Source organism: Bos indicus x Bos taurus, chromosome 29 (assembly GCF_003369695.1).
Source record: "Bos indicus x Bos taurus breed Angus x Brahman F1 hybrid chromosome 29, Bos_hybrid_MaternalHap_v2.0, whole genome shotgun sequence".
NCBI classification, from domain to species: domain Eukaryota; kingdom Metazoa; phylum Chordata; class Mammalia; order Artiodactyla; family Bovidae; genus Bos; species Bos indicus x Bos taurus.
In genome coordinates, this window is record NC_040104.1 from 26,327,395 (window position 1) to 26,354,095 (window position 26,701).

The 26,701-nt window shown below is 45.7% G+C and overlaps 1 protein-coding gene across 11 annotated transcripts in view; it reads left to right on the top strand.

Annotated features, from left to right (window-relative positions):
• Positions 1 to 26,701, top strand: part of NAV2 (neuron navigator 2) — a 796,404-nt gene that overhangs the window by 735,382 nt on the left and 34,321 nt on the right. For 8 of the 11 annotated variants that reach the window (XM_027531913.1, XM_027531909.1, XM_027531906.1 and 5 more), the window contains 10 exons: positions 220 to 380; positions 1,731 to 1,919; positions 7,945 to 7,997; positions 13,032 to 13,055; positions 13,170 to 13,244; positions 17,898 to 17,981; positions 18,359 to 18,470; positions 21,591 to 21,736; positions 24,042 to 24,050; positions 24,449 to 24,621. In XM_027531913.1, the coding sequence (XP_027387714.1) occupies positions 220 to 380; positions 1,731 to 1,919; positions 7,945 to 7,997; positions 13,032 to 13,055; positions 13,170 to 13,244; positions 17,898 to 17,981; positions 18,359 to 18,470; positions 21,591 to 21,736; positions 24,042 to 24,050; positions 24,449 to 24,621 (1,026 nt within the window). The remainder of the gene's footprint in view (positions 1 to 219; positions 381 to 1,730; positions 1,920 to 7,944; positions 7,998 to 13,031; positions 13,056 to 13,169; positions 13,245 to 17,897; positions 17,982 to 18,358; positions 18,471 to 21,590; positions 21,737 to 24,041; positions 24,051 to 24,448; positions 24,622 to 26,701) is intronic. The other 3 variants (XM_027531911.1, XM_027531907.1, XM_027531910.1) reach the window with 1 other exon arrangement.

Genomic DNA, 26,701 nt, shown 5'->3' on the forward strand with positions numbered 1-26,701 from the left:
GAACTGCCGTTTACCCCAAAGACAGCCAAGTAGCCAGAAAGGTTTGGAGAAAATCTGTGAGTTGCAGAATGTGTAGCCATCTGATTTTTCAAACCTCAGACTTTCTTCTTACATGTTTGGCTATCCATTTTCTTTTTATATGTTTATTATCCGCTCCAGGACGCTCATTCTCATGAACGCTGTTCCTAGTTAATCCCAGCCTGATTTCTGTCTGTCCAGGTACACCCCCACCTCCCAGCTCCGCACACAAGAAGACGCAAAAGAATGGTTACGGTCCCACTCTGCAGGAGGCTTGCAGGACACCACCGCCAACTCCCCTTTCTCCTCTGGCTCCAGTGTAACTTCTCCTTCTGGAACAAGATTCAACTTTTCTCAGCTGGGTGAGTAGCCACTTGGCATTTAACGATGCTGATCGGCACCTTGGGGAAGAGGTTATCTTGCATTTTGAGAGACATGTGGTCATGTAGCTCTCAGTATCTGATCAGCCCTCAGCAGTGAAGTTTGATTACAGGCAATTGATACCAAAAGGAAAGAGAAAGGTTTCTTGCTTCTCTACCAGTTATTTTCTCTACATGGTTGATGTAGGTAGGGCAGACTATCCATGGAATGAAAAGCATGTATTCTAATATCTCTGAAGAAGTACGTTCCACAGCATATCCCATATTTGGTCATCCTCCTTGCTTTATTAAACCGGAAATAAAGATCAAGTTTTGATTGAATGAGTATTCTTGGAAGTGCCTACTGGTGACATAAGGCTTTGACTGGCACAATGAGGAAAGGAAAAGAATTTGTAACACAGTCCCTGCTGGCATGTCAACGGATGATTTTTTAGAAAGGCAGACACCCACACAGACTCATCAACAGGTAAATGAGAATAGTTCACAAAGTTTTATGTGAAATCATGTAAAAACTGAATGTGATCTAATAGCAAGTATTATACAGAGAGAAAGGAAGGACTAGTCCTGGCTTGAATGACTGAAGAAGGTTACATGGAGGTGGCAGGATGAGAGCTGAGCCTTCCAAGATGGATACAGAGGGAAGTATTTTTTTCCAGTCTCATCTCATTCTTCAGAGAGGCAGCCTTTTCTGATTATTGTGAATAAGAAACTCAGTCTTTAAGGACTTCTAATCAAGGAAGGCTTAACTCTTCATTTTTAATGAACCGAATGCACTTCTAAACTATTTTACATTACTGAGTGGACAGGAGTTTAATAAGAAAGCCAGTTTCAGCTAAAGTACATGCACCCCCTTTGCACTGAAGCTCTGCAGGCACCACTATGAAATCTCCCCATCAGAGACAGTGAGACCTGTGTTCCTGTTGTTCTTTTCTCAGCTGTAACTCTTTGAAGCAAGAGTTTCTTGTCATGCACAAATGCTTCCCATCTGATCAAAAGCCCAGCTGAACTATTTTGGGCTTTTGGCTTTAGAGAGAATTGTTCCAGATGAGCCCAGAGAGTAATTAGCTCATGGCTGGGAGGTGACACTAGCTTGTCTGAACGTGCCAAGTGGGAAAGCTGGGGCCCGGAGCCTTGCTTTGGAACTGACCCACCTTTCCTCCCTTATTTTTAGCTCTAAGTGTGTTTCTCAAATGCTGATGTGACTACCTTTGAGAAAACAGACAAAGGGAGAGGAGTTGACGGGGCCAGAGATGGCCGATCGTCAGCAGCCTCCTCTCCATCCCCTTTAGGGACATGAGCCTCCAACCTTTTGACTGACTCCTTTCCTTGCAGCGAGTCCCACCACCGTCACCCAGATGAGCTTGTCCAACCCGACCATGCTGAGGACCCACAGCCTCTCCAATGCCGATGGGCAGTATGACCCGTACACCGACACCCGCTTCCGCAACAGCTCCATGTCCCTGGACGAGAAGAGCAGAACCATGAGCCGCTCAGGCTCATTCCGGGATGGGTTTGAGGAAGGTAAGCAAGCCAGGAGGTTCACCCTCTTTCCTGGCGTGCAGAGTGGTTAGCGGTCCTCTAGGCTGAATTCGCGTCGTCAATGCAAGAGCCCACCCACCTGAGTTTCCAAGTCACCCACTTGAGCTGGGGAGATCTGAACAGTAGGGTCTGACTCTCAGTTAACCTTGCAGGTCTTTAGGGAAGAGGCTGCTGACAAAACCCTGGTGAGCCCTAGAGTTGACTGAGTTCCACTGTGAGGCTCTGGCTCAGCTGCTGGCGCACCATCTTGGCAACACCAGTTACAAGAAAGTTCATTTTTCTGTGCCGACGCACCTGGATCACTTTGGGGAGCTGTGGGCTGCCATACTTCTCCACTTCTCTCCAGAATCTTCTATCTCTTTTCTCAAGCACCAGTTTTTTTTTTTTAAGTTTGTTGCATTCAGTTTTGCCCTTTTCCTTCTTTGCTTGCTAACTGGGAATATTTGGGGTAGGATTTTTATGTTTTGTTCGATTTAATCAGAATTTGGGGGAGAAAACTACTGTGGGCACCTTCATCAGCCATCTTCCTACTTCAAATCATTTTTCTTCTTCCTTCAGGCAAGGTGTGAGTTAGGGGAGTCAGCAGCCAAAATGTCAGGCACGTCCCCCCACCCGCCTCCCAAAAAGCAAAGGTGAAGTTGATAATATACTTGTGTCTTATCATCCCTGGTGTCTTACCAGTGATGAACATGGTTAAGGACATGGGGTAATACTACTGGGGTTTGAATTCCAGCTCCACTACTTCTTAGGTATATGATCTTGGACAAATTAACTTCACCTCTCTGTGTCTTTGTATTTTCACTGATAAAAATTAGGAGTACCTGGGTCCTGAAATTCTGAGAGTTAAACAAGAATATATATTTATAAATGTTAATCCAATACTGCTAGTACCTGTCGTAGCCTGAACACTCAGCTTCAGCATTGATGTCCTGGCAGCTGAAAGTCCCCAGCCAGAGGAGGGCCAAACGAGGCTGAGAGCCCTAGCCCTGGCTGTACCTTCTTTGCCAGCGACAGAATGGAGAGGGGAGTCATAGGCGCATCCCTCTGCTCCTAGCCCCTGTGAGAGTGGGAGAATGTGCCCAGCGTCCTCCAGGTAGAACAAATGAAGTTGTGGTTGTTGAGGAAATGCCTAAATAAGTCCAGAGGGGGAGAAATGCAGGACGTTGGTCTCTGCTCTGCCCAGGGTTCTTTTTAACAAAAGTTTTAGAGTTTAGTTACAGAGCACTTGCCCCCTGGTTGATCTTCCTTCGTTCTCTCCACTCTGATTGTATCGTTTGCATCCAGTGGCATCCAGGGATCAGACACTAACTAGTCTGTAAATCCATATATGGGAACCCACTGGGATGGTGGATTAAGGAGGAGTGGAGCCTGAGTCACTGAGAATGTTTTGCTGGATTTAAGAGCTAGAAATCAGTGCTTTAACCACTCAGAGCATAGAGGAGGGCATGTTGATCCTAAGGTGAAGGAGTAGGTCGTTTGTCTTGAACTTTTTTCTGCTGAGTGGGCGAGCAGAGCATGGCCACGAAGCATTTCCCCACCCTCCTGATGATGACTCGAGTCTGGAGTGTGCCCTCTTCATCTGCTCTGTCCTGTATGTAGCTGAGTGAACAGTGTTCCGTCCTGCAGCTTGTCCAAACAAGCGCACTTCATCTCATAAAAGGTCCAGGACCATTACAGTGTCATCATCAGATGGCTTTTATTTATTCCATCTGGAATCAAGCTGCTGTCAGGCAGCACAACTGTGGGATATCTGGGATGTTAAAGTGACATTGATAAAAAGGGCTTGCCCACAAGCAGTGTCTAGACTTTTGTAAACCCTGATGATTCATGGTGACGTGGAACTCACATGCAGAGGTAAAGTCAAATTCAGGGAGAAGGAGTAGGGGCTGTTGTCGATGTCTATTTTGGGAAATTTGATATCAGATTGATTATATTTCTTCCAAAGCTGTTAAATTACAAAAGCAAAATAGGGCTCATGCAGTTAGGTGTTTTTAATTCCACTGGCTGAAGACTTTTTCCCCACCTCTTGAATATATAAACTCCTGGTGTTGCAGAAACATCTGGGAAAAAAATTCATATCTCATGTTTGAACCAAATAGAACCTCCTCATAAGAGGCAGTTAGGTATATCATATGCCAGAAAGCAAATATTAATAGAAATTTAGGAAGAATTAGCACAAGTCCTTGTGTGAGGTTTTTGTAGGATTTAATTAACACTTTGCCTTTTGAAGGAAATAAAAGTTATAAATATGTAGATGAGTACAAGCATGGCCCAGGTGCAACCTTTCAAAGTTATTTCAGGTAAATTAATTTCCATCAGGCACATTATGCAATCTTCAAGTCAGCTTTAATAGCGAACTTTAGAGAGAGGCTTGAGGCATTTTTCAAATGAATGTCTTTGGAGTAAAAAAAAATCCAGAACTTTACCAATCATCCCTAAGAACTGGTGCAGTCTAAACCAGTTTATCTGGAGCCCACAGAGACAAAGCCACTTATTAGTAAATAAATCCTGTATTGCAGCTCTCCTGTGCTTCTCGCCCCTGAGTTACACTTGGATTCAAGTCCTGGTACCTCCACTGTTAGCACAGTGACTTTAGGTAAGGGACTTGCTTTGGTCAGCCTATTTCCTGTTCACTAAAATGTGGAAAATAATTGTACCTACTTCAAAGGACTGACATGAAGATGAGGTGACATAAATCCTGGAAGGCATTTGGTAGAATGACTTTGAAAGGGGTTTTTAGTAAGTACTCAGTCAGTGGTAGCTACTGTAACAGTTGTGTGTTTTGTTTTACCCTTCTCCCCGTGGGCCATTTCAACCCTGTTTTGTTTATGGCAAAATTGAACAGAAGTGACTTGGGGACTTTCTGCAGCCCAGACTACTAGGTCCTGAACTCCTGAACTCTGAGCCCTCTGTTTTTTCTGTTCAATCCTACTTTACACTTTTCCTTGGCCATAGCTGGGCTCTCTTACATGAACCTTCATCAGTGTGGTCTCAGTTATGCTTTCTTAGCTGGTTGAGAGGGTGGCCCAGTAGCCACGAGAACCGCATCTCATCTCACTGACTCCTTCCACAGCCCCCAGTAGCAGAGGGGGATCTAGAGTGCGATGGCCAGATTCGTGTTCTCTCTCCACTCCTGACTACCTGTGTGTGCTTGACCACATCTCTTAACCCCTCTGGACCGTAGTTTACTCCTGCGTTCATTAGGGGTGGAAATTCCTGCCCTACTGGGAATATTACCTACACATTCTCTGTAATGTTGAGGATCACTTCAAACAGTAGTATAAGTGAGAGTGCTTTGATTAGTATGAAGCTGAATATGTACATTATATATATATGTGTGATGCCCAAGTGTGACAGCAGAGGCTCTTGTTTGCTTTGTTGGCTAGAATATGCCCAGTTGTCATTCCATCATGTGATTTCACTCCTATCTGTCCTTTAGGTTGGGGTGAAGTCACATTCTTCTCAAACACACTCTGTGTGCTTGCTTAGTCCCGGCTTGTGCCTGTGTAGATTGAATGAGGGCTTTAGGAAACCATTCTAAATATACCAGAAGGCTTTACCAAAAACAGACAAGTAAACCTCAGAAACCAGTAAATGAGGTCACTCAAGGGCAAAGCCATCTCCAGATTTCTGGTCCGCAGATCCTGTTCCTGAATGCTGTAGGACCTTACACGGGTCGCTTACCCTCTCTGGGTTTCAGATAGTCGGTGGCAGAGGTAGCCTAGATATTCTCTGGTTCCTTGTACCTTCAGATTTTGGGAAGTATAGGTCTAGGGAGGAAGCTGCAGGGCATGCCTCTGCTGCTGTGGGCTTTTTAAGTCTTGTGTGCGTTTTGTTGTCCAGAAGTATCCCAGCCGCATAACCCAGGCTCTGCCTTGGCTCAGCGTACTTGAAGGAGAGCCAGCTGCAGTGATTCAGGCAGCCACACTCAGCTCAGGGTTGATCTGGAAAGCAAGGACTCTTCCTTCGGACCACAGCCTTGCTGTTACTAGTTATGAGTAAGAGGAGTTAATTATAGAGAAAAATAATTACCTCTACCCGAAGCCTGCCAGATGTGCCTCTCTCTGCGTGCGGCCCCAAGCTTGCCCTGAGATGTTGCTGAAGGCAGTGTCAGTGAATCCATGTGTATGAGGGAGAGAAATAAGAGACAGACTTCCATTTTTCAGCAGCCAAAGTCCACACAGAAGCCCTGTGCAGGCCTCTGGAGCCAGCGTCTGGCAGGGCAGTGTGATGGAAGGGCGGCTCCATGCTACTCACATCTCTTCCTCCAACTTGGCCTCCACTGTCATTTCCCCCCTAGTGTCTGTGTCATGGGGCTAAAGTAACTTACCCTTTTGGATCATTAGACCACTAGGTTGGGGCATGAGAGACTTATTTTAATGTGTGGACATATTAACACTGAAAGCCATTATTGGCCATTAACACCTTAAATTGACTTTTTATGGGCACAGGCCAGGTAAATGATAGATGGAGGAAGAATAGAGGGAAAGATCTAGAACCCCAGGCATTGCTGAGGAGGGTGGATGTAAGTAGCAATGCAGGGACGGCCTTAGGGCAGCTGGCAACTTCTGAGAGAGGAGAGGACCAGAAGTGCAAGCCCAGGATCTGTGTAGTCCGAGGAGAGAGGAGGCTGCCCTGGTGGCCTTCTGGGAAATGAGGTCGGGTTCCTGAGAAGATGACATTTGAGCTGATTCTGCTGGAGATCTGAATGGGCAGGGATGGGAAACTTCCTAAACCAAGGGAGCTGCCCTGGAAGAGACTGTGAGATGGCAAAGAACTTCACAGGTCATGCGTGAGGGAGCTGGGCAGGATTCAGAGTGTGATAGGAGAGCCTGAAGGAAGGCTGGGGATCGGGACGTTTATTGGGAATACATTGTGGAGGCACCAGGGAGGTTGGCGCAGCCGTTCATGAGACATCTGTGGGCAGGTAGCTTCCGCTGACCGCCGATCCGAGTTGAGGTCACTCCTTGGGTGGGAAGTGAAAGCTGTTTAGTACATGTGCGCTCCTCCCCAGCTTCCCACTCTCAGATCACAGGTGAGAGTGCAGTGTGGTGGGGAGGGGAGGGCCATTCCACTCCTGATCAGGGAGCCTGTGACCAATGCAAAGGTCTGTGATTTCTCCACAGGCATATTTCTATCTTTCAGGCAGTTTTTTGGGAGATTACTAGGAAAATGTCATTAAAGAGTCTGGTTTCCAAGAAGAGAAGTCAGCCAGAATACCTAGTCCTGATAAAGACCGTGGCTTAAAATTATATGAAAACAGATAATAAAATGTTTCCATGGCTTGGGGCAGAGGGGAGCGTTGGGGGCAGGAGGTGAAGGAGGAAAGTACAGGATGGTTCTAAGTCCCAAAGTCCAGTCACAAACAAGGAAGAGGACACTTTGTAAACATGACAAAAATCAGAGGAAGAACCTAAGTTTCAGTGGATATGTTTTCTAACCAATGTTCTACTACATGATCATCTTGAATGAATTTACTGTAGCCAACAGCCAGCCTCTTATATTCAGAATAGTCAGCTCATCATCTTTTTTCTTGTACAAAGGACGGATGCTAGCAAAATATAAAATACATTTGCCACACAATTTTAACCTTAAGGGACACATAAGGAAAAAGAAAGGGATAAAATCTGCTGGAACAAAGCAGGTAGCACTTGCCTCTGGGTAATAGAACTGAGTCACACAATTGATGGCAGTGAATATGCTTCTTAACACTTCTCTGTACTTGAAACATTTAACTTATTAATTATGTATTATTTTGATAGTCAGAAGGGGAAAGTATTTAGAAGGTTGTGGGAAATAAAATGTGCCAACAGAAAAATGACTCCCATAGAAAATTATTCCTTACTTGACTTTGACCTATCACCGAACCAGACAAGGTTGGGTCACGGTGAGGTTGTTGCTCCAAGCCTGGTGTGTCTTCTGATGCCTAGTTTCTCCTTCCCTTCCACTTTCGGGCTGCCTAGTAGCCAGCTGTACAATTGACCTTTTCTTTTTCTTTTTCTCATAGTTCATGGATCCTCACTCTCCTTGGTTTCCAGCACGTCATCAATTTATTCTACAGTGAGTATAAATCAATGCTGTATGGCTATGTGTGTCAAAATAAAATATAAGCATGTCTCCTAGAGAAAGTATTTCCATCATAAGGGGATCAATTAGTTAGGGAACACAATTTGAAATTTACAAACAGCTATTGATTATAATGTACCAACCAATAAATCAGAGGCTGACTTTTGTTAAAGTGGCATTGTGCTTCAGGTAGTAACTGGTTAGAATGTATGAGATTCCTTCTACTGTTTTTTCTTTCTTTTTTTAAAAAAATATTTACTCACTTATTTGACTGCATGGGGTCTTAGTTATGGCATGCATCATTCAGGATCTTTCGTTGTGGCACATGGACTCTCTAGGGTGGCACACAATCATAGTTGCTCCGTGGCATGTGAGATTCCAGTTCCCCAGCCAGGGATCGAACCCGCTTCTCCTGCATTGGAAGGCAGATTCTTTAACTATTGGACTACCAAGGAAGTGCCAAGATGGCTTTTTCAACTTTGTATCTCCCTGTTTCTTTGTCTGTAAAGTAGAAAGAATAGAAGTCCCTACTTTGTGGAGTTGTACTGAGAATTAAATATATGAAGATTACTATTCACTGCAACATAAATTCCTGGAGGACAAGGACTTTTTTCTGGTTTTATTCCTAGTGCCTAGAACTGGGCCTAGCACATAGTGTTCAAAGAACAGGTTTGAATGAAACAAGAAAATGCAGGTAAAGCAGTGAATAGAATGCACACAGCACAGAGGCAGCTCTCATAAGTGACAGCTGTCAGCCGTGAGAGGGCTACTGAAAAAAAGCCACATGTGACCAAGTAGTACTGGATTTGTTCAGGATGCTTTCTGTAGCTATATGCGTGACTATTTATCTTAAAAACTTTCATTCGGGAATTCATATAAAGGAAAAAAACATTTGATTAATTGGAAATTGGGGGTTCTTTAGACCTTCATTCCATGAAGGACAGATGTTTTAATAACTCAGATTTCGGTAATGCCAGGTATCTGGGCTATGTTGTGGGCCAAACTGTAGATAGCCCCTTGTAAGTTAAAGGCCATCCCAGAATCAAGTTAAAGAGCCCAGGGCCTGACTGTTCCTTCTTGGGCATGCAGCGAGCAGACAGACTTCAGTGGTTCTTGACGTGGTGTGAGTTGAAGGACCTAGAAACATTCTCTTCTGTTCCTACCACCTTGTTCCTCCAGCTCCAAAATAACCTCTTTCCTCTGCTACGTCATCTTGTCTGAAATGTTATCAGAGTCTGGGCTTTCATCTTAAAGGCTTTATATATAGTAACTTTGGAAAGGGGTCATTCAAGCCATTATCCAGGAAAGCACAAGGATGGCCTTCTAACGGTCAGCAGTTGAGGCCTCTGAGTCTTCCCCTCTAGAATGAAGCTCTGTGACGTGGGTACCAGAGAGGGTACTTGCAGACCTGGAGTCACTTCCTGCACAGTGTTTACTGGCCCCAAGTACATGCTGGGCTCTGGGCTGAGCCCTGAGGTCTCTCCCCTCCTCTCTGAGGTGGGGATAGTAGCCTGCTGCGGAAAGCAGAGTCCAGAGGCGTGGAAGGCACGGGGCAGGGGACGTGGGACTCCAGTTCCACAGGCTTGGTGTGGTGTTGCTGCAGCAGACATTTTGGTGCCGAAGCCCCAAGTTTTCCCAGGGTTTCCTGGCCACACGTTTTTCACTCAGAAAAGCAACACTTAGGGGCTGGCCTGCATCAGCCAGCCTCAGAGCAAAAAGGACAGGAGCTCTTCACCTGTGAGAATTCGACGGCAGGAAGCTATCACGTGCAGTTCCCGGCTGCTGCCCCTCCGTGCCGTTCATGCCAACCACTGGGAGTTCTTCCAGCCACAGGCTCTCTTTCGGTAGCTCTTGTTCTGGTGTGTGGACCTGAAGCTGGTGTTTTCATGAAATTTGAAATTGTCCTTTTGGAGTTGATATAAATTCACAAATTACCAAAGACCTAATAATACTAATACTTTTTAATTCCATGTTTATCTGGATAGCAAGAGACCTGAGGCCTAACCCTAGTTTTTTCTCTTACTGTATGACTTTGGACAAATTACCTCCTTATTCTCCATTTTACCCTTGGCCTCAGGGAGCTAGGCCAGGTGGTCTCTGAGGTCAGTGAGTCAAGGGTTCCCATGTACTGTCCTTTCCATGAGCCTTCTCTGAGGATATAAGTTGCTTTTGCAGACTTAAAAAAAAATAGTCTAACCTTTGAATGTTTTCATTGATGGAGTGGGATGCTCATTCCAAGGAAAACTTCAAGTCTGACCAGACTGCTACCACCAAACAGTGGTGTGTGGTCCCTTATCTATTATTAGCTCCTTGATGATGATGAAATGCTGAAACAGATGCTTAGGCGCCTTTGCAAATGTTAAGGTAAACAAGTTCGTATTTGTTGTCTAGAAAGAAATCTTTGGAGTCTGTTATGTTGCCACCAACTCAGACCAAAGAGTCTGTTTAATACCCTGGTGTTTTAAAGGCTCTTATTGAATGATAACATGCTTCCCCCCCGGCCCCTCCCCCCCCCCCGAAATCTCTAATTCTTAGATGCTCAAGAATGTTCATTCTGGCTGAAATTTGCCTGTAATTTTAATTACAAAGGAAAGAAAAGACAGCCTGATGCTAAACAAATGCCACAGAGAGGTCATGGCCAGCTCTCAGAATAGAAAAAAATTGCGGAGGGCACATCTGGCATTAGACTTGCTTTCTTGGTCAGTAGGGAGCGGCAGCTGAGTTCCCAGGGGAACTGCTCAGTGGAAGCTCCAAGACCCAGAGCTTCACTCCGAGTTCCCAGATGTACACTAATGCGGTGGCAGCTGGGGGCAAGATACAAAACGCACGATTTCTCCAGGCTGCTGTTGTGAACCCTGGGCCCAACCCCAGAGACAAGTGGGCACAGGGACAGACAGTGGTAGCAGCCTGAGTAAAGAGCATTAGTTCTGCTGATAGAAGTGCTTAGAAGTAGGGCTGGTCCTCTGTGGATGGTTCAGCCTGCTAACAGACCTCCCACTCGCCTCCCAAATGTTAGATAGCTGTGACGTTATCACTATTCACTTTTCTCCTTTGGATCAGACTCAGAAGCCAGGGCCTTATTTCTGGAAGGCCTCCAGGAGAATGTCACTATAGTCAAAGAGCCAGGAGTATGTGCTGGTTAAGATCATAGGCTCTGGAGCCAGACTACCTTGGATCCAATCCCAGTTCTACCACTTATCAGCTGTCACCCATGGGCAAATTATATTAGTACCTTCTCAAAGGGTTGTTATGAGCATTCAATGAATAATAAATGTCAAGTGCTTAGAACTGTCTTTGCCATATAGTAAGTGTTTAATAAAATGCTACTTATTATTACCAGAATGTAAACAACATGAGACATGAGGGACTTGGTCATGTTCATAGCTGTATCCCAGATTATTAAAATGGTGCTTGACACATAGTTGGAAATCAGTAAATATTTGATAGGTAGTGGTGGTGGGGATGAATTGATGGACAGGCAGGCAGGCAGACAAAGAGGGATGGCTGAGTAGTATCAGAGAGGGAAGAGTAAGCAGTGAGGACATCTCCCAACCTTCTGAAAGCATGTCTTAGATAAGGAGATTGTCCAGCTGTGTGACTTTAGGCAAGATACCTAACCTCTCTGAACCTCAAAAGGAATACCATCCTACTTTGTGGAGTCACTGCAAGGATTAACTAACTTGGTCACAGTGTACCTAAAAATTAGTTTCTGCTGTTGGGAATCAGCCTGGAGAGAGGGCCTTCTGGGGCAAGATCACAGGTGGGGAGCAAGGTGTGAGGGGCGGTCAGACCAGCTACCCACTTGTCCCAGCTGATGGGTATAGGAAACTGCAGGGCCTGATGAATCATACCCCTCTGCGTTCTAACCGGCAGGAGGAGACACCAGAGTCAGATGCTGATCTTTAAAAGTAATGGGTTTGCCACTAGTGAAACTGGATTAGGACACACATAGAGGACTCAGGACATAATAGAGTCTTTACTGATCTTCACTCACCTACCTGGCTGCTCCACCCCAAGAAAGTACAGATGTGGCGTGTGGAGAGAAGGCCATTGGACACTTACAACATTTCCAAGAAAGCCTGTGTTGGAGGTTGTGGGTTTCTTCTTATATGTGCCCCTACAGGAACTCCAGAAGAGAGAAAGAATGGTTCCCCCTGCAATAGGTTCCCCCCAACCTACATGGGCTCCCCCTATGGGAAGAGATAAGTAGCTTATAGTCTCTGGCTGGTTGATTGCTGTGTCACCACAGACCCAGGGCTCCGGATGGAATGTTTTTCCAGTAAGAGAGTCTACAGGCTTTGTCCTTACTCCCCAGGGTCACAGGTAACTGGGGGCTCCAGATGGAGCATCAGGAACATGCCGGCCATCTTCCTTCTTATAAGCTGGGGAGTCTTCAGGCTGGCTGATGGGGCCTCCCAGTCCCCTTCACTTCTGGAACCTTCTTGCCCTGCTGCTGTTTCTGCTTCAGTGCCCTAGGGAGATGAGAGGGAGGAATAAAATGGGGCAGAATTAACCTATGAGCTGTCCTCCCTGTCTCCCAGGTAGGATTACCAGATTAAATATAGAATGCCCAATTAAATTTGAAATCCAGGTAAACAACAAATAATTTTTTAGTATAAGTGTGTTCTCACTGTTGCATGGAACATATTTAAACTAAAAGAAAAAAAAATCTAACTGGGTGCCCTGTTCTTTTTTTTCTTTTTTTTTTTTTTTAATTTGCTAAATCTGGCAAGTCTTCCCCTGGCTTATCCCCTTCTCATCACCCCGTCTCCGTGTCATCTCCACGTGGAAGCAGGGGGCTCCTCACAACCAACATAGCTAGAGTATTTCCTAATTCTTCCTAATTTCTTAAAATAATACACTTTTTGTATTTGGCCTTTCTGATTGGTCACATGAATTGAACCGGTTTATTTAGAGAAGTTCATTGGAAAAGAAACTAATGCATCTTTAAGACTGCTGCAAGTGTCCAAGTGTGGCCCTCCAGTTGTTCCTCAACTGGTCTAATTTCTTCTATGTTTTTCTTTACAGCCAGAAGAAAAATGCCAGTCAGAGGTAAGGAACATTTTGCTAGTTGGATTTCGTCTTTCACTATGGTCAGTTCCTTCTCCCAGCTCATCCTGGAAGTGGACTCCCAAATCAAGTAACTCTGTTCCTTGTCATCTTTAGATCCGCAAACTACGGCGGGAACTGGATGCCTCCCAAGAAAAAGTTTCTGCTTTGACCACCCAGCTGACAGCAAATGTGAGTGTGGACCCAGAGCGGTAGCCGTTGTCGCCCCTGAGCATTATATAGGCAGAGTGGTGTAACGAGAGAGACACGGGCTCTGGTATCGAGGGTGTGAGTGTCAGCTCTGACACTTACTGGCTCTGTGCTTTGAGCAGACTCTTTCACTTCTGAGCCTGCCTTTGCTCTTCAGTGCGCTGGGAGATGATAATACTCAGCTCTCAGGGGCGTAATGTGATCAGTACCTGAAATAGATTAAGTGCTCAAAATGGTTCATTTTCCTTTCTCTTTCTGGAAATTTTCATCTTAAGAGAGAAAAAGAAGAAAATCTAAGACTCCACAATAAATGGCTGACTGCTCTGTAATTATTATATAATATACACAATTACGTGTTCAGGAGGCACTGCCAACCAGCATTCAATTCAGCAGCTGTTTAAGTGCCAACTATGCCCCGAGCAATGTGGGTTCAACAGCAAAACAAGCATAATCACTGTCATCTTAATGTTCTTTCTGTGGTACAGCAGAGAGACAAAACAGTTTTGCTATGACATGATAGCTGTTATGATAGCAATAAAGGGGGATGGTTGTGGGAATACCTAAGAGGAATGCCTAGATCAGTTTTGATGGGGCTGGGAGAAGTCAGGAAAGGCTTCCTGGAGGAGGTTACATCTTAAGATTGCTGGGTAGGGGAGGATGTATGGGAAGGACAGCATTCTAACCAAAGAGAGTAATTTGTGCAAAAGCCCAAGGTGAAGATGTTGCTGCATTTGGAAACTATAAGAAGCTCAGTGTGCTTAGAATCTATGGCGTGGATGTGGGGGAAGAGGGCTGGGGTGGAAGGGAGAAGGAAGTGGGAATGAGGGCAGCATGGAAGAAGGGCAAAGGTCAGGCCACATCATGAACACATTCATCTGTTAGGTGGTTAAGTTAGCTTCCTAACTGTGATGTGGTTACAGGATTTGCGGGGTCAGAGTAGAGGCAGAGATCTCCTACCACATCAGACCAGTCTGTAAAGGTGCCCTGCCACAGGGCTGTGAGTCGTCAGGGCTGCGGCTCAGAGCCTGAGGTTTTGGAAGGTGCTGAGATGCCTCAGAGGCAGGGCTTCCTGCTTGGGAGCGCACAACCAGTCTAGGACCATAGATTGTGAGTGTGAGCCCGTCAGAAAGCCACCTGCGTGATCCCAGCACGCTGTTAAAATGAAAAGCAAAAAGCTGTCTTCCTTGGACCAGGACTGTAATTAGTAAATATCTGGAGCTTTTGCCCATGTAATTCCTGGTTTGAGCCTGAGTCGACTCGAGGAAACTTTCCATTTCATTTTAAAGTCTGCACATGAAGTACCTAGCAGAGTGCTAGACCTTAATTATAGGCTCAGTAATTGCTAACTACTCTGAACTAGTCATTCTCCTGTGCTTTCTTACATTTCTGGAAATCTGTGCTTTTTTTTTTTTTTGCTTTTTCTCCCCCCCACTTTTTTTTTTTTTTTTTTTGGCTTTTTTTCCCCTAAACCCTAGTATACTAGGCTATTGTGTGTTTTTTCTAATCCTTCTTTATTTTCTTAACTTTTTTCTCTATTACTGTATCCTAAAAGATCAGAAATTTGGAACTTCCCTGGCGGTCCAGTGGCTAAGCCTCCATGCTCCCAATGCCGGTGGCCCAGGGTTCAATCCCCAGTCAGGGAACCAAACTAGATCCTGCTTGCTGCAACTAAGACCTGGTGAAGCCAAATAAATAAATAAATACACACAAAAAAGAAGATCAGAAATTGATATTAGATCTAGAACTTGAGTTTTAGAGTCTTTTTCAAAGACTGAGACATTATCTCAGGAATCAGATGCATGTCTGCAAACCAGAACCAGTGAGCCAGGGGTCTCCTTGAAACACATGAGGTTTGACAGCAGGTGATTTGGAAATACTGCCCTTATTAAGAACTACAGCTGTCAATGACTGCCCCTTACTAATTGAAAAATAGTCATTTATTTATCAATGAACTTGATTAATTCCTCCAGTGACCTCATGCTGCCCCCAAGGGACCTTTCACTGGGCCATTTGGAACTCTCCTCTGTGATCCAGAAGAGGAAGAGTGAGATCCCTCACATTACTCTTATTTCACTAATCCGGTTTGCTCCTCATAAAAGCCACTGAATCCCATATTGTTTTAAAGTAAATATTTAGTCTTGCCACACACCACAGGCAGTGCTAACGTGTTTCACTGTCTGCCATCTTTCTCGCAGGCCAAGCCGTGTTTGTTTTTTCTGGGACACACTCCTCAAAGCCACCTTCTCTGGGTGTTTTCATCCCACTTGTGTTTGTTCTCCCTGGGAATGTGAGAATGCTGCTTGCTGAGAAGGCTGTTGTGCGGCTCTGGACCAGCCTCCTGGCCCGTATTTTCATAACTGAGATCATGACTCAGTCCTTTTGCTCACCAGCAAAATGCGATCCTCTGGTTCTTTGGAGCACATGTGGTTTCTTCTTGAGTTTGCAAAAATACTCTCTCGATAAGCAGTCTTCGTGGGGTCAGGTTTTCGCTTTTGTTTTAAACGAAAAAGTTTTCATGCCCACAAATAGAATCTTGGGTGGCAGTCAAATGAGGAATTGAAATAAATGGAAATTCAGTCATTTACATTTGACCTTGTCATTCCTTTGAAGTGCCGGGGTAGCAGTCAACTTGTTCACCTCCATGCCCTGTCTTCATTCACTATGTGACTGTCTCCAATCTGGTTGGCTTTTGTCCTGCCACATTCTCCAGAGCAGACTAAAGCGTATCACTTTATTTTAAAATGCAAAGGCATTTTCTCAGTTTTTCATGAGAGAGGGCATGCAATCGGAAAGAAGCTGGCCAATCCATTTAACATTTGTATCACAAGTGCTCCTGTCCCCTGCCAGCTCCTACTGCCAGTGGAAAAGAGGCTCAACAGTTGATCCTAGAGGTGTCTTATCCTCAATCTCCCTGTTTCATGAAGTCTAGTAACAGAGGCCTCCCACTCACCCCTCAAGTCTCTCCTCCCTAATCTGAAATGTGTGCTGACCCTGATCCCCTTACAGTCTAGGGTGATGGCTCCTCTCCCACCCTTGTCTTCTTCACTCTGTGCATCTATCATTTTTGTCTCGAGAATTTTCCACAACCATAAGGTCTCACTTCTCCCAAGACTCAGGTACCTTGCTGGTCCTTCTGGTTCCTCCTGTGACCTTCTGTGTATCTACCCACCCCACTCCAAGGACCTTTTCTTCATCTCTCTACACCTGTGTTCTCAGAATATCTGTTCCCAAACCCCATCTGTTCCCGCAGTCTCTAGTCATGCCTGTGTTTTGCAATTCCCTAACAGCTTATAGATCATTTTCAACCACATTGTGTCACTCAACGCTCAGAATCACCCTGGGAGGAACAGAGATGCGGCTCCCATTTTACAGATGAAACAACTGAGGCCTGCAGGGTTAGATGACTTATCCATTCTTTATCCTTGGTTTTAACAATATTATCAGGATCCTCAGTCAACTCACTGCTCTCTCACCTACTGCTCTATGGAAGAAGGTTTAGTGTTGGAACACAGAGTTGCATCTTGCCCTTGAAGAGGATTGTCTGCCCCAGAGAAAGGGGCAGACAAAGGAGCATCACATCTCTCAATTCTAAGATACACATTTTTTTTTCATGTTTCTAACATCTCTTAAAATTGGATGCATATTTCAACTATAATTGGCAGCATTTTTAAAGCTGTCTTTGTAATATATAGGATAATGGCATGTCTGATGCTGTCTTCTACAGAGATATATAAAAGTGCAGGGGAGCCCCAGGGAAAGTCCTCACTCCAGGGGGAACAGGGGGCAGGTTCTCTGAGGTGGTAGCAGATGGGCCTTTTGGTGGCTTTTTATTAACCAGGATTATAACAGGCAACATCTGCCAACCACTTTGTTCGTCCATTCTGTAAACATGCTTAACGTGAGCCTCTACTGTGAGCTCGGTGCCTGGGGAACGAAAGGTATCCTGCAGTGTAGTAGAGACCGGCGTAAATTAGTGATCCCAAGTGTGTGTGTGTGTGTGTGACTGTGATCCCACAAAGTACACAGTAGACCAGTGTGCTTGTGTGAGTGAACAGGAGGGAAGCAGCCCAATCTGGGAGTCTCATGAAGACATGTGCTGAGCTCTCTCGAGACGTGTGTGTAAAAATCAGCTGGGGAGGCAGCTAGGGGAAGGGCATTCCGGGCAGAGGGGAAAGTACGCAGAAAGGCCCTGAGGTGGGAAGAGGCACGGGATGTTGGAGAACGTGAAAGGATAGAGTAACCAGATCGCAGAGAGTGGTGGGGAGTGGGGGCTTAAGAGGCTGAAGAAGTCGACAGGAGCTCACCCACGTGGCCCCGGTAAGATTTCCTTCTTTAAGAGCTGGCACCGTTTAGGCAGGCCTGCCTTGCAAGGTGGATTTCCCAGCTGGCTCAGTGGTAAAGAATCAGCCTGCCAAACAGGAGACATGGGTTTGATCCCTGTTTCAGGAAGACCTCTTGGAGGAGGAAATGGCAACTTGCTCCAGTATTCCTGCCTGGAAAAGCCCACAGACAGAGGAGCCTGGCAGGCTATAGTCCGTGGGGTCGCAAAGAGTTGGACACCACCTAGCGACTAAACAGCAACAGCAAACCTTGCAAGATAATGTAACCGCAGGGAAATGTGTCTTTCCCCTCTAGGCTCACCTCGTGGCAGCCTTTGAGCAGAGTCTTGGAAACATGACCATCAGGCTCCAGAGCTTAACCATGACGGCTGAGCAGAAGGTAAAACAGGGTGCTTCTTCCCTCCCTGCTTAGAATTAACAGACCTAAAAACATGATCCTGTTTTATTCCAGGAAACTGTATAGATTGTAGTGTGCTTGTTGGACTATTGGAATTGAATCTGAAAGAACAGGATTTATTGAGTGAAAATATGACTTGGATGGAGTGGTGGTAACTGCACTGGCAACAGATCTTAGTCCTATTTGCTTTCCTGTGCTCACAAACGCCTGTTGAAAACTGATCCAGGCTAATGTTTGTGACAAAGCTTTCCTGCAGCTCCTTCATTCTCTCCTCTCCTCTAAGCTGATGCTAAGCTGACTTCAGTTGAACTCAGTACAGAATGATTTGGGGATGACCAGTCTTTTTTTCTGTTCCTCAGGATTCAGAACTGAATGAGTTAAGAAAAACCATTGAGTTGCTGAAGAAACAGAACGCAGCTGCCCAGGCTGCCATTAATGGAGTAATTAACACCCCGGAGCTCAATTGCAAAGGTAAAGGAAGAAAAACAGCTTTCAGTCTGGAGACCTGCCTGCCCTTAGGAACCCTCCCCTGACAACATATGATGCAACCACCCTTCCAGAGGGTGGGAGTCTGTGTCAGTTGGACAGGTCTTAGAAGACACGGTGCATCCAGTTAATTACAGCTTCTAGGAAGAGAGCTGTTCTGGCTTGTCCTCTTCTCTGATATATCTCAAAATGGAAGAAGATGTATCTCTATTGACCAAGTATCAGAGTATTCCACAGCCTTAGTTTCACTAATGCTTTGATATTTACAGACTGACGTGTTGTTGTTGTTAACTTGGTCAGTCGTGTCGGACTCTTTGCAACCCCATGGACTGCAGCACGCCAGGCTTCCCTGTCCTGTACCATCTCCCAGAGTTTGCTCAAACTCCTGTCCACTGAGTCAGTGATGCCATCCAACCATCTCATCCTCTTTTGTCCCCTTCTCCTCCTGCCTTCAATCTTCCCCAACATCAGGGTCTTTCCCAATGAGTTGGCTCTTCTCATCAGGTGGCCAAAGGATTAGAGCTTCAGCATCAGTCCTTCCAATGAATATTCAGGACTAATTCTCTTTAAGATTGACCGGTTTGATCTCCTTGCAGTCCAAGGGAATCTCAAGAGCCTTCCCTAGCACCACAGTTTGAAAGGCATTAATTCTTTGGCACTCAGCCTTTTTTATTGTCCAGCTCTCACATCTGTACATGACTACTAGAAAAATTATAGCTTTGATTATATGGACCTTTGTCGGCAAAGTAATGGCTCTGCTTTTTAATACACTGTCTAGGTTTGTCATTGCTTTTCTTCCAAGGAGCAAGTGTCTTTTAATTTCATGATTGCAGTCACCGTCTGCAGTGATTTTGGAGCCCAGGAAAATAAAGTCTGTCACTGTTTCCATTGTTTCCCCATCTATTCGCCATGACATGATAGGACCAGATGCCATGATCTTTGTTTTTTGAATGTTGAGTTTTAAGTCAGCTTTTTCACTCTCTTCTTTCACTTTCATCTACAGGCTCTTCAGTTCCTCTTCACTTTCTGCCATAAGGGTGGTATCATCTGCATATCTGAGATTATTGATATTTCTCCTGGCAATCTTAATTCCAGTTTGTGCTTTATCCAGCCTGGCATTTTGCATGATGTATTCTGCATATAAATTAAATAAGCAGGGTGACAATATACAGCCTTGACATACTGCTTTCCCAATTTTGAACCAGTCCGTTGTTCCATGTCCTGTTCTAATTGTTGCTTCTTGATCTGCATACAGGTTTCTCAGGAGGCAGGTCAGGTGGTCTGGTATTCTCATTTCTTTAAGAATTTTCTACAGTTTGTTGTGATCTACACAAAGACTTTAGCATTGTCAATGAAGCAGAAGTAGATGTCTTTCTGGAATTTTCTTGCTTTTTCTATGATCCAGCGGATGTTGGCAATTTGATCTCTAATTTCTCTGCCTTTCCTAAATCCAACTTGTACATCTGGAAGTTCTTGGTTTACATACTGTTGAAGCCTCGCTTGAAGGATTTTGAGCATTACTTTGCTAGCATGTGAAATGAACTCAATTGTGAGGTAGTTTAAACATTCTTTGGCATTGCCTTTCTTTGGGATTGGTATGAAAACTGACCTTTTCCAGTCCTATGGCCACTGCTGAGTTTTCCAAATTTGCTGGCGTATTGAGTGCAGCACTTTCACATTATCATCTTTTAGGATTTGCAATAGCTCAGCTGGAATTCCATTACCTCCACTAGCTTTGTTCATAGCAATGCTTCCTAAGGCCCGTTTGACTTTGCATTCCAGGATATCTGGCTCTATGTGAGTAATCACACCATCATGGTTATCTGGGTCATGAAGATCTTTTTTGTATAGTTCTTCTGTGTATTCTTGCTACCTCTTCTTAATATCTCCTGCTTCCGTTAGGTCCATACCATTTCTGTCCTTTATTGCGCCCATCTTTGCATGAAATATTCCCTTGTTATCTCTCATTTTCTTGAAGAGATCTTTAGTCTTTCCCATTCTACTGTTTTCCTTTATTTCTTTGCATTGTTCACTTAAGAAGGCGTTCTTATTTCTCTTTGCTGTTCTTTGGTACTCTGCCTACTGACGTGGGGCTGCCTGAAATGGGTTCATCCCTCATTTGTCCCGGGAAACATTTTGGAAGGAATTGCTTTGTCCTTATGTATGTTACTTGGGGTGGTGGGGGAAAAGGTAGGCATGAGGAGTTACATCAAAAATGAAATGGAGAGTACTGATAGGTGATAGAGCTGACACTTTTGGAACAGTCACTGTGTTCTGAGCACTACGCTCGGTGTTTTAATGATTTCGTTAACCCGTTTTCTGTCCACAACATGCTTATGAGGGCGATGCTGGTCCTCCCTCCACATTGTACTGAGGGGAATAATGAGTTTTAGAGCCGATGATCCCATCCTGAGGCCACTGAATGTAAGAAACAGAAATGGGACGAGAACCCACGTCTGCCCTGAAACCAGCTCTAAAGACAGAGCTGTTGGTGTCGTCTTGTGCTTGTGGGGAACACTGTCTGCAGGGTTTATTTTGGTCTCACTGCTTTTGGGGCAGTGTTATTTCTGGTACCAGTGTCAGCTCAGATGGCAGGCCTCCTGGAAAAGTGAGGCTGGGGTGGCGTGAGAAGGATTGATAAGAGCTGACCAGGCAGAACAGATGGAGAAGAGCATCCCAGGAAGAGAGAATAGTAGCTGTTAGGTGGTGAGAGGACATGGGCATGGCATGTCCAAGGGCATGAAAAAGCTGGTGCAGCAGGAGCAGAGAGAGCAAAGGAGGGGGCGCTCACAACACAAGTGACTGTTGCTGCAAATTGGGGGCACATTGTCGTGTCTAAAGCTCAAGAGAGCAGGTGTGGGGGAATTCTCACTGAGCCTCCCCTGACTTCTGTTGGGCAAAATGAGAAGAGTTCTCCTTTAACTGATCAAAGAGGGCATGGCCCCCACCTACTCAAGGACCTTAAACTCAGCATCTGGGAACAGCAGGTGAGGTCTAATGGGAAACAGCTAGTAGTCCCTGGGTGTGTGAATTTGGGTGTAAATCCCGGGGCAAAGGAAAGGGCAAAGTCAGCAGCTCCTGACGTCTTGGATCTTGGGTCTCCAGGGAATGGAAGCTCCCAGGCCACAGACCTCCGCATCCGCAGGCAGCATTCCTCCGACAGCGTCTCCAGCATCAACAGCGCCACTAGCCACTCCAGCGTGGGCAGCAACATAGAGACCGATTCAAAGAAGAAGAAGAGAAAGAACTGGGTGAGTGTGCCTCCAAAGACTGTCATGCCGACTAACAGAGTTGGTCTCGGGAACAGTGTGCCCCGGATATAAAGCTCTTAACTTCACAGCATAGACCCTTGGGAGTCGATCCAGTGAAGTGGCTTGTGGACAGGTTTCTACTAAAGTCAGTGTCGTGCTCAGCCAAGCACTAGGATTCATGAAATAACCGCCTCCTTGTAGTTTTACTGTCTCACAAGACTTTATGTGAAGCGCTCGTCTTTTATTTCATATGTGTCATTTCTTCCTCATCATAGGCTGGCCACAAAGTTCCAGATACTAGAGCAGGGCTACTATTACGTGGTTTTTTCCCCTTAGTTCCAAAGTGTTTTTTGGAGTGTGTATCACTGGCCATCCCATCATTAACCGTAGTCCTTATCTACTTATTTACATGATTGCCTATGAGAGCATTAAATCACCCACCCTTCTGTTTAAAATGTTTTTGACCCTTTGCTGAAAGTAAAAGTTTCATGAAGTGGTTGTTAGCAGTTAGTGAGCGGTTGAATTGGGAGGGGGGGCGGAGGTCATAACTCAAAACAGCAAATTTAATAGAAGCAGTCTCCCATGCAGTGTTTCTCCATGTTTCCATAACTCCCTCCAGCTACTTGACTTTCTGTACAATGGCCTCTTGAACGATTTTTCCCATTCTTCATGGAAAATGCCACTGTCCTCTCCCCACTCAATTTTCAGTTCTGCTGACCGGCTATGGAGTTCCGATTGACATTCACTGCTCCCCGACTTCAGTGCAGGGACACCCCAGGTTGATCTGAACTTGGCCAGGACTCACAGAGCCCCGTTTGTCAATGCTCACAGCATCGTGTGTTCATAGTAGCTTCAGTGTCCGCATCCATTCCATACACTTCTCATTCATTCTGTGTTATCTTGGATGGGTGGCGAGGTCTGGTGATGGAGGAGTTGAGGATTCAGTCATTTTGATTATTAATGACTTGCATTGGAGGCAAGCGGAAAGGCCAGTTCCGGGTGATTCTCTCATCTTTCTGATTAAATCTTTCCTTACATTACTGATGGCTTTTTGTCAACTCATTTGCTGTGACTTAAATAAAATTAACTCATGCTTTGTTTCTAATACACTGTTGCTAAATATGGTCTGATTATCAAAGTGATGAGAGAATTATTTTCTATGAAAAAATGTGACTATCCTTTTTCCTTAATTAAGGAAATAAAACTTAAAGTTTTTAAGACAGCTTTTGATTATCAGTGCTATTGGGGAGGATGGGCAGTTGGCGTCCTCATTAATCCCAAAGGTCAATGTTGTCTGATCTTTGTAAGCTCCTCCTTTACCTGGCATCTTACCAGAGGTTGAGCAAGGATTTAGGTGGATGTGCGCAGATCCTTCCGTTTCTCTGACTACTCTCTGGAAATAAGACTGGAAGTAGGAAATGGGAGAGAAATGGGATCCAGACTTGACCAGAAGCTGGATGTGCAGTTTGTTATGGGTGAAACTTTGATGGGAGAAAATTCTCATTATTTCTGAACGGCCCGTTTTCTGAATTTCACAGTGGTTAAGGAAACTCCCAGAATGTGTTTTCGGAAGGAAAAAAAAAAAACTTTAGAAGAAGAAATTTACTTTCTAAAAGAACGTTTTCAAGATGAAGCTGTATTTTTTGGTCCTAGGAAAGTATGTGCTTATCATGGCTTTCAGAGAAAACATCATACTTGTAATTTTTTTATGTTCTCAGAATTTTCAGATCCATTTCATGGTTTAGGGAATTTGTGATATACCAGTTCCTTTTTCCCAATATGGTTAATACATTTCTTTAAAATATCTTTTTTTTTTTGGAGCAAGGATCGACATGGCTAATTTTCTGCTTTTACTATGTGTATAGAAGGACAGTAGGAGCTACTGAGTACATAGAGAGCTATGCGGCCATGTTAGGACTGGTGCAGCAATAAAGCTACCCTTGCTGAGAAAAGAAGACATGCTTAAAAAAGAAAAAAAAGACTTAGAGATGACTGATTAGAGGTGGGAAAGAATGAGGAGTGTAGGAAGATGGGGCCGTCATTTCAGCCAGCCAAAGAAGTTTGTAGAGCTTAGATTGTAGGCACCTCCAGACACGCTGTTTCTCTCCTTCCATAATTGGAGAAGATAACTCTTAAGCTTTGAAAGATCCCTGGTCCTACCAGACACCTCCTCTCTGTATGGTGTTTATTATGAGCCATGCCATGTCTGAAAAGTCCGAAGCTTTCCCCGTCTCTGGCTTTCTCTGTTAAAAATGTGTCTTTTTTCCTCCCCCTTCCCCATTTTTGCTTGCGTTTTCTCTGGCAGGTCAATGAGGTAAGCAAGACCCACGTGAATATCAGATACCAAGCTAACCCATCCATTGATATGACTAACCTCACCCGCATCCGTCACCGTGTCTGAGCACCCTGCTTTGTTGCCGTGTCACCCCCTCCTCCCCACATCGTCTGCTGAGCCAGGCTCTGTCTTGCTGTTGGCATCTAGTCTTGACCCAAGAGTAGGCATGGAATGTCACCCGCAGGACCAGTCCCCTGAGCTGTCAACACCAGATAACTCTTCTTCCCTTAATGCACTGATTCAAGAGAGCTGTGGGGAACCTTTTCCATGGCTGGGAGGAGAGCGCGGGAGAAGTAATTTGCTGTTCTGCATGTCTGTTTGCTGAGGCCTGAGGGGTGGGCCCGGCATCTGCCAGCCTGATAGTCCTGTGTATTCAGTTACGCAGCTCCTTCAAGCAAGCCTTCGGGAAGAAGAAGTCCCCCAAGTCAGCGTCCTCCCATTCAGACATTGAGGAGATGACGGATTCTTCTCTGCCTTCCTCACCGAAGCTACCACACAATGGATCCACGGGCTCCACTCCCCTGCTGCGAAACTCTCACTCCAATTCTCTGTAAGTCTGCCTGCTGGGGTCGCTCTGGTCATCTTTGGCCCCTGAGAGCTCTCTCCAACAGCAATGGCTAGGAGTCCTGCTACGCTGTCTCTGCTCTTTGGGGTCCTTTGTGTATTGCATTCCTGGGACTCTGCATGTTCTTTCCATGTTTCAGGACTGGAAAGTTTTTCATTCTGCTGGCATTGGTGTGGATAATTAGCTGGCTGGTCTTGGGCAAGTGGTTTAAACTCTCTTTGTTTCCATTTCTCTCTCAAATTGGGACAGTGGTTGTCTCCTTATCCTGTCCTAAGGATTGAACAAATAAGTAGATGTGAAAAGCTGCAGCCGGTATGCTCTGTTGGGGGGACGATGGTATAAGTGTTGGCAGTTTGGGCTGAAATTCTGGTTCATTTGGGTGGCAGGGCTGAGAGAGACTACACTTTCCTTCTTGGATCAAAATTTAGTGTTGATTCTTTCTCTAAGGTCAGCACGCAAAAGCTAGAAGTTTAAAAAACAGAGTGATTCAGTGACCATTCTCTTTACCAATATGTTGTAGCATGATTCAACACCCTGAGCTCTCCCAGTTGATTGTAAATGAGTCAGTTTGTACAGAGCTCTTTGGGAACACAGCTGGTTGAGTGAGACAGGCGATTGCTCACTTGGCCTTGGCTTAGGTGCCGTTCCCCTTGACACAGAGTTACATAGAAAGGAAGAATCATCTGCTCTTGCCCAGACAAGCACCCATGGTTTCTACTGAGCACCCACTCATCATCGTTCCATCAGTGCGCAGGGAGACACTTCTGTGTCCCATCTCAAAACATGAGGCCCAGACTCTGGGGGCAAGAAGCTTGGTCAGGAATGGCTTGGGACAGACAGGCGGGGACCCGGGTATCTGCTCAGAAGGCGGCTCAGCTGACTCCCTGCAGCAGCAAGAGAGATTGCCCTTGCCCCACAGGACTAAGTTCCCTCAGAGCCCTTGGTGTCACCAGGCAAGAAATGGAAGAAGAACTGGCACTCAAGCGGGCTGCAAGGGCAGTTCCCATGAGACGAGACAGTGCCTGGGAGAAGCGGACCACTGTGGTTGGGGTCAGATCAGCCAGTGAGCTAGGGGTTGTGGGTGGGGAGTAGACACCTGAGTGAGGTGGTGGACACCTCAGTTTCCTCACTGGTGAAAGAGGGATGAGTTCCATCTCCGTCACTGGATTCTCTTGAGTGGGGGAGTCAGATCCCTTGCATGCAGGGCCACCTCCTTCCTGTCTCAGGAGGCCAGGGCTGTGGGGCCACCCCCAAGCCCACTCAGCCAGCCAGCCTGCCCACAGAAGACAGAGGCCTGCACCAGCATCCCAAGTCCAGCTCACCCAGACGGGTACAGGAAAGGCAGGTGAGAGGGTGAGCCAGGACTAGCCCATCGCCTGCTCAGACCACACGGAAGACAGGCAGTGGGAATGAGGAGGCAGAGTTTAGGGCCCAGACTTTTATTTATGAACCCACCCTCCAGTGAAGAATTGTCTCCATTTTACATAAATCAGCGACTGCTCTTCTCTTGGTGGGGGGTACCCTGGCAAGAAGGTGGGGATGGGCACTTCCATTCTGTGCAAAGGTGTAAGCCCAGGCAGCACGGAGGGTTGGACCGTGGCTCCTGCCCAGCACCCTGTGTGCCGGCATACGGGTTAAACCAGTTCTCTGGAGCACGGTCCCGTCTGCCCTGCAGGGTGCCCAGGAGGCGCATAAAGGGCCAGCTGCCCATGGCTCACCTGCCATCATCCCGGTCCAGTTGTTTCCTGAGCAGGAGAATAGGAGAGCCCTCATCTGTTCTTTGTGGGTTGATACGGACTTCTCATATGTCAGCCTGTGTGAGCAGGACACTGTTTGAGATGGTTCTGGAGACACCAAAGAGGATGTTACCCAATTCCCACCGCTGGGGATTAGGGCTCGTGGGGACATGACCACGTGGAGCTGATTCCACTCCTGGGGTCTGCTCTGTTCCAGGCGCCATTCTTGGCTCCAGCGACAGCAGTGTATAAGAGAGTCAAGTCCCCACTCCATTGTAGACCCCGTGTGTCAGGGGGCGAGACGGTTGTCAAACATGGAAAGCTGGATA